This window comes from Nicotiana tabacum, chromosome 22 (assembly GCF_000715075.1).
Source record: "Nicotiana tabacum cultivar K326 chromosome 22, ASM71507v2, whole genome shotgun sequence".
In the NCBI taxonomy this organism is placed as follows: Eukaryota; Viridiplantae; Streptophyta; class Magnoliopsida; order Solanales; family Solanaceae; genus Nicotiana; species Nicotiana tabacum.
Genome location: NC_134101.1, coordinates 233040252 through 233048217, shown reverse-complemented (window position 1 = coordinate 233048217; position 7966 = coordinate 233040252). Strand labels below are relative to the sequence as shown.

General features: G+C 36.4%; 2 protein-coding genes across 2 annotated transcripts; one reads left to right on the top strand and one right to left on the bottom strand.

The window, feature by feature from the left end:
- The first annotated feature begins 241 nt into the window (after positions 1 to 241).
- Positions 242 to 5173, top strand: LOC107831582 (sulfite exporter TauE/SafE family protein 3). The gene is made up of 10 exons (XM_016659366.2): positions 242 to 926; positions 2422 to 2581; positions 2801 to 3066; positions 3306 to 3419; positions 3499 to 3585; positions 3694 to 3744; positions 3846 to 4067; positions 4186 to 4279; positions 4525 to 4665; positions 4749 to 5173. The coding sequence occupies exons 1-10, from the start codon at positions 711 to 713 to the stop codon at positions 4832 to 4834; spliced, it is 1437 nt and encodes a 478-aa protein (XP_016514852.1). The 5' UTR covers positions 242 to 710; the 3' UTR covers positions 4835 to 5173.
- A 1930-nt stretch (positions 5174 to 7103) lies between these two features.
- Positions 7104 to 7691, bottom strand: LOC107831581 (serine/threonine-protein kinase-like protein CCR1). Its single transcript, XM_016659365.2, has one exon. It carries the CDS (start codon positions 7689 to 7691, stop codon positions 7104 to 7106), a length of 588 nt encoding a protein of 195 aa, XP_016514851.2.
- Positions 7692 to 7966: the final 275 nt, after the last annotated feature.

Sequence of the window (7966 nt, the reverse complement as noted above, 5' to 3'; positions counted from 1 at the left end):
ATCAAAATACGCATCGTATTTAAAGCAACAATACGATAACGTAACAACCATCCAAACTAAGTTGTTAAGTTTGTTAATTTTCAAAGACAAATAAGTTGAAACAAGAAGCACTTGCAAGCCACTTACAAACCTTGTTTTTTCATGCACTTATGAAGTTTCAATTCTTGTCCTAATTACCAAAATCAAGCTTTTCTTTCCTTAATTTCTTCATATATATATATTCATGCATTCGTTTCATTTCATTCAAATTTGACACTCAAATAAAAAAAGAAAAAAACCAAAGATCCATTCTTTTCTACTCCTTTTCTCCTTCACCCTTTTCCCCTCCATTTTCTCCTCCTATTTTCTCTCCCTTCACACATTACTTCATATACTTCACTTTCCTTTTTGGTTTGTAACTTCCCTCAGCAACCAATTAAATTTTTATTAATCATCATTTTTCAAGAAAAAAATTGTTTAACATACATTTTGCATTTCAAAATTCAATCTTGATTTTGTAAGAACAGAAAAAAAAAACCAAGAAAGAAAGAATCTGTGTGCAGTGTTTTGAAAAGGTGAAAAGGGAGAATATTTTAAAACTTTTTTGATTTTTTGCTTTTTGGGTATTTTGGGTGTGGAGAAAATCTTTTGCTTGAAAAGGGAATTTTTTTTTTTAATTTTTGATTTTTGGGGTTTTTGGGTGTGGAGAAAAGGTGCGATCTTTATTTGGAATGGCAGGAGTTGGAGGAAAATTGAAGATTTTGAGGCCACTTTTGTCAATTTCATGGAGTTTTCTTTTAGCTGCAATATTTGTTTCAGCAGAAAGAAGCTTAAAAAGAGAAGCTATAGCCCAAAATGCAACTGAACTTTCAGATGCAGATTACCTTTCAACTGTTGTCAACTTTTTATGGAAGCCTAATGAATCTGGTTACCATCATGTTTGGCCGGTAAAATTCTGGTTTTTTTAATTTAACTTTTTTTTCATGTTAATTTATGCTCTTTTGGACTTGTTGTGACTTTTGTAGTTTGGATTTATAGTTAAAAACTAACATTCATTTTTTATGACTGAACAAGTCTTGAAGTACCATTTTTTTAGTTAAATAAGCTCCTTAAGTTGTGGAGGTCTCGAATAAGGGTTGTGGGTGTAGTCGAGAGTTTCTCCTAGTCTTACCGGTAGTATTAGTACTTGTCTTGTATTTTCCTATTCCTAGCTCTTTGTTATTACACGGTGTGCCATTATTACCGGTAGTGTTGGCACTACTCTTGTATATTCGTATTCCTAGATCTTTATTATTACACGCTATGCGGTTTGCTTCCGTTGTCTTATTACCCAGGGGTGGATGCAGTGTACTACCTATGGGTTCAATGTTAAAAATATTAAAATTGAACCCATAAAATTTAAATTCCGGATCCGCCTCTGTTATTACCTTGTTGTTGCTATTGGCTGTTTATTGCATCCTTTTCACCGTTCTCGATACCTTCATAAAGTAGGTAAGTTCTGTGTACACATTACCTTCCCCAAGCCCCACTTGTGAAATTTCACGGGGTTTATTGTTGTATAGGCTCCTGAAGTTGAGCTAGATATTCTGACAAGGGGATTCAAGAAAATCCCAAAATGTAGTTCTCTTATGTTAATGGGATTCAGAATTTAGTATATGTATAAAAAAATTGTTTTTACCCTATATATGCAGTAACTTGGCGACGAATCATAGCATGTGGCTCCGCCACGGATAAACTATAGACAAATTATTGAGTATTGGAATGAAACTGGTTACAAATGAATTGGAACGGATATTGAATATTCATATAGACGATCTCAACTAGTTTGTGTTGAAAGGGTAGTTGTTGTTATGTTTTTAAAAATTTGGTAGCATGAGCTACGAGAGAGCCATAACCAAACATGCCGAACTGCTTACATGGCGGCATTCATTTCCCTTTTTCTTCAGCAAGCATGGAACATGCATGTCACCTTACTCAACATCAAAAAGAAAGAAAAGAAATAGAGAGTATAACTAGGATGTTCAAATAGAAATGAACAAAATTAGGAGAAGGCACATAAGGAATGAACGTAACTACAATGTCCATGCCACCGCACCCAAGGGTGTGGCCTAGTGGTCAATGAAGTGGCTTTGAGAACTTTGAGGTTTCAGGTTCAAATCACAGCGGCGGCAAAAAATACTAAGTGATTTCTTCCCATTTTGTCCAAGCCTTGGTGGTCAGAGTTACTTGGTACGTATCGCTGGTGGGAGGTAGCACGTATCTCGTGGAATTAGTCGAGGTTCGCGCAAACTAGTCCGAACATCATCGGACTAATGTCACTTTACGTTTATAAACTCCTCGAGTTCTGTTAATATTTACGGTACTGACATTTTTTGCTTTTATGCATTTGACTATGTCGTGAAATGGACATTTTTGAATATGTACTGTGTGGTGTCATTGCAGGATATGAAATTTGGATGGCAAATTGTTGTTGGTACCATTATTGGATTCTTGGGCGCAGCATTTGGTAGTGTAGGTGGTGTTGGCGGCGGCGGCATATTCGTACCCATGCTTAGTCTTATCGTCGGATTTGATCCAAAATCGTCTACAGCAATTTCAAAATGTAAGATTAGTGGCTAATTTAGACGACCTTTAGGAAATTTGTTTTCCTGACTTAAATGGATTACTGAATTGCTATACTAACCTATTACCAAATAAAGGAACTCACACAATAGCAGTAAACTGTAGTAGCAAGTCTTAATTTATGAATGTTCACTTCTGTTATGTTATGAACTGTCTTCTCCTGGTTAAGGGACTCATCAATTCTTTTCTGGTTTTTCAGGTATGATTATGGGAGCTGCGGTCTCTACTGTTTACTATAACTTAAAGCTGAGGCATCCCACAATTGACATGCCTATTATCGATTATGACTTGGCTGTTCTCATCCAGCCAATGCTTATGCTCGGCATTAGTATCGGAGTTGCTTTCAATGTGGTATTTGCTGATTGGATGGTTACAGTTCTGCTAATTGTTCTGTTCCTTCTCACATCAACCAAGGCCTTTCTAAGAGGGGTTGAGACGTGGAAGAAAGAGACTATTATTAAAAAGGTATCACCTTTATATTGTTGGAAATTTCCTTTTTTTTCTATACACTACTTTGTGTTCTTTTCTAACATGAAGAAAAAGACTTTTCCTTCATTGTTTCTTTCTTTTTCTCTCCATTCTAACACGTGGATGCAAGTATCGGAAGATGATTTATCCGGTCGGATTTCTAGCAAGACAATGTTAATTAAGTCATGTATGTGAATCGTTGGGTTTTGCTAATCATTTGTTATTTCTTACTTCAGGAGGCCGAGGCTGCGAAAAACTCAGAGACTGGTGATGAAGCAGAATACAAGCTCCTTCCCAGCGGTCCCGCCAATGGCACTGAAAAAGACGCCAAAGTTACTTCCGAACGAGAGGTGACTTTTCCTAACTGTGAAAGGATAATATTATGCTTCTCCTGATTTCATAACTCTAAAAAAAGCCATGTCATTTTAGGTTCCTTTCATGGAGAATGTTTGCTGGAAGGAATTCGGACTCCTCTGTTTTGTTTGGATTGCATTTCTAGCGCTGCAAATTGGGAAGGTTTTCATTTCTTATCTTTTTGGTGATGCTGTAATTTTGTCATTTTTTTGGTTAGTGTTAATCTATGCCGTAATATGTTAACTCACTGACCTTGTGTGTTTGAAATAGATTTACACAGCTACTTGTTCGGTGTGGTATTGGGGGGTGAATTTATTGCAGGTTTGTATTTGGTTATGTCAAAATTATGTTTGAAGCAAACTTCAAAAGATCACGAAGTGGTTCTACCAATCCCGTTATGAACTCTTGTATTTGTTCTGCAGATCCCGGTTTCTGTAGGGGTATCTTCATTTGAAGCTATTAGTCTGTACAAAGGTTGGAGAAAGATTCAATCCAAGGGAGAAGACGGCACCAATTTCCGTGTGATGCAACTGATTGTTTATTGCTTATTCGGTATACTAGCTGGTCTGGTTGGCGGACTTCTTGGTCTTGGCGGAGGATTTATCATGGGTCCGCTCTTTTTGGAGCTCGGTGTCCCTCCTCAGGTCAGTTTGTGTGCTGTTGTGCGTGACCACCTATACATCTTCCTTTTTTATTCACACCTTAACATGCAAAAATGCTACTGACCCTTCGTCGTTTTCATACTTGTGTTTCTGTTATTAGGTCTCAAGTGCCACTGCCACTTTTGCGATGATGTTCTCCTCATCAATGTCCGTGGTGGAGTATTACCTTCTAAAACGTTTCCCAGTTCCTTATGGTATGTGGCCATTCCCTTAAGTTAGCGAACTTAAAAAATAATAGATTGTTCGGTTTCATTCTTTCTTTGAGCTGAGGGTCTATCGCAAACAACTTTTCTACCTTCTCAAGGTAGGGGTAAGGTCTGCGTACACACTACCCTCCCCAGACCCCACAAGTGGAATTACTCTGGGATTATTTTTTTTTTGTTGTTGTTCGGTTTCATTCTTGTCTATGTCAAAACTGACAATTGTATGCTTCTTACAGCGCTCTACTTTGTTGCTGTGGCAACTGTTGCTGCTTTCGTTGGGCAACACGTTGTGAGGAGGTTGATTGTTGTATTAGGACGAGCGTCTCTTATCATTTTCATCCTCGCCTTCACAATTTTTGTGAGCGCAATATCGCTAGGTGACCATCTAGTTTCCCTCATTGGCCGCATTATGTCTTCTCGTTTGAATAGCTACATTACATTTGTCTCTTCGTTTTGACAGGTGGGGTCGGAATCTCAAATATGATTGGGAAGATCCAGCGCCACGAGTATATGGGATTCGAGAACCTATGCAAATACGAGGTTTAATGGTGTGAAGCAAACTGGTCCTAATACATTACTGCTTCTCTAATTTGAAGTCTTGGCCTCAAGTTTGAGGCAAATTCTTGGTTTGGTGAATGGAAACTAACAGTCACCTCAAGTTAGTTCCATTCTACATTAGCTATAGACCAACAGTAATTTTTTACTGTTAGAGATTTTGCTCTGTAGCAAAGTATGGGAGTTAAAAATAGAATTCTTTTCGTTTAGGTTTTTTTCGTCGTTTTTTCGCTCTGTAATTCTATTTTGACTTCCTCTATTTTCATGCTTGCATCAATTGAAATTCTGGAAAATCTGAACACCAGGAATAATGGAGAAGAGATTGGAATAGGTTGGTTTTTTGTTTTGGTTATAATATTGTTTTGTTCACTCTGACTTCTCAGGATCTAGTGTCAACGCGGAATACTTCGTGCATGAGCATGTAAAAAAAACTACTAAAATGGCGCGTCAACAACAATCCAGTATAATCCCACTTAGTGGGGTCTGGGGAGGATCTTATCCCTACCCTGGGTAGAGAGGCTGTTTCCAAATAGAAACCTGCCATCCTTCCTTCCAAGAACTTCTCACCTTGTTCTTGGGGAGACTCGAACTCACAACCTCTTGGTTGGAAGTGAATGTTGCTTACCATCAGAGCAACCCCTCTTGTCTAAAATGGCGAGTCACCATCTAGTAATTAGGTATGGAGGCGATAGTTGGGTAGTAACAGCCAAGAACTAAATGTCTCGCGCACATGGGATAAATCGACAAGTTTTGCCTTCAAGCTTGATTTTTCACGTGCGCGAAATTATTCCTTTTTACTAGCTATTTATAAGCCCAATAAAAGATAATTTAATGTAAAGAGAAAAAGAGATCTATTCCTAATCCATATGTACGATCAAGAAGTAAAAAGGAAAAGGGACATATGAAAAAATCTTTGACTTTGCATTATCAAACATCGATAATAATATCAACATTTTGAAAGTTTGAGGGTATATAAAAGGACCTAGATTTTCATGATTGTTAAATTTGTTCAAATATTCAACAAATTTTAGTGAGGTGCAACTTTTGCAGTTATTTCTACTCTTGGTTTATCTCTGAATCTGATGTCTTGGTTCAGTTTTTTTAAGGTGTAGTCTTTATTATTTTGGGTCTATTTCTGATGTTTCGTACATTTTTTAATGTTGCAATTTTTAAAATTTGACGGGACTTTTTTAAATAATTCTTTTTACAATACTAGTCTCAGGGTACGCGCTTTGCGCGTGTACCTATATCAATAAATACACAAATTTTAAAAATTACATACATATTATTAGATAATTTATTTTATAAAATAAAAATTTAAGAATTTTTTTAAAATAATAAATATTATTCCCATTAGTTAGCTTAACAAATGAAGGAATTTTATTTAGAGCCTTATTGTGATTTACCCAGATTTATGGCGAAACTTATAAAAATTATTGTTTTTATGTGACCTAATACTGAAAATAAAATATAAAAATATTTTTTATCACAATTTCTTTGAAGATTTGACAAATAACACAAATTAAAAATAAATAAATAAAAGTTGGCATTATATCTTCTTAAAATTTGATAATGACAATGTTAAGTTTAAAGAATGACTAATATTAAACTAATATTTTACGAGCAAAAACTTAGTATAAATATTTAGCGAGATGCTTTTATTTGTTGGACTGAATGCAAGAAAGAAACAAATGACAATTTATCTATAATCTGGTTGTCTTCTAAAATTTTATCTTATTGCTAATTTGTACTTTTATCGATTTGAATCTTAATTTTATACGATAATTGATTTTGCTATATTTTATGATTTTTTTCACCATCGATACTCTTCTTATAAAAATAAGGCGAAATTGTTTCCTGGCCACTTAAACTTGACGGGGTTTTAAAAGCCGATACATAAACTTATAACTTTCCCATTGGAACACTCGAACTTATTTTTTCCATAACTAATAAATATATTTGACCATTGGCCATGCCCATGTGGCGTCAGTTGGTCCTAATCAACAGCCCACGTGAGGAACACGACCCACAAGAGCGTGAAAATCCCCCTTCCCAACGCCCAACAGTACAAAATGGGGTGTGTTCTTATTTGTTCCTTCTAAAATACCCCTCTCCATTTTTAAAAATCTGAAGCTCCATTTTCATTTTTTTTTCATTTTTTCAGACCGTGAAAATGGTGGAAAGTTGTATATTTTATCATTGTAGAGTTGAAGCTAAGTTTTGCATCACTTGGACCAAACGAAGCTCGATCAGAACAAGATTAACAGATAATAATACTTGAAGGTGTACAATCCCGGTTATAAGCTTTTCTTCCACTAAGAATCTCTAGCAGCACGATCCCAAAGTTATAGACATCAGTTGTCACATCTCCGTTAAGATCCTTCTTATTAGGTGTAAGCAATCCAAAATCTACAATACGAGCTCCCCAATCAGCGTCCAACAGAATGTTCGAACACTTCACATCACGGTGCACAATAGGAGGAGAAACTTCCTTGTGAAGGTACTCGAGCCCCTTTGCAGCCTGCATCGCAATCTTCAGCCTAAGGTTCCATCTCAGACAAGAAAGACCGCCGTGGAGATGGTCGTAAAGCGTTCTGTGAGGCATGAGTTCGTAAACAAGAATCTGCTCCCCCATTTCTGCACAATAACCTAACAAATTAACTATACTGCTGTGGCGAACACTGCAGAGGATCTCTAGCTCCATCTCAAATTCTCGGCTGTTGGTGTGTATAATCGTAGCAGCATTGACTCTCTTTACCAAATCAGGCTCATTCAAAAGGCTTGTATTAAAGAGGGGACCAGGGTTAGGGTTTTCGCTCCCTTGACGTGTAAGACATCTATTGGTCATTTGCTGACTGGATGGATACGTATGTGTATGTGTAATACACGCGCACATGGTCTCTTGTCAGATGCGTTTATTAGTTATGAAAAAAATGAGTTCGAGTGTTCAAATGGAAAAATAGAAAGTTTATGTATCGGCTTTAAAAAATCCGACAAGTTTAAGTGGCCAGGAAGCCATTTCGCCTAAAAATAAATTAAGTGTTTTGTCAATTTATCAAATAACTTTTCTTATATGATAAATTTGTAAAATAATTGAATTGGATTTGCTAATTAGTTAATTCA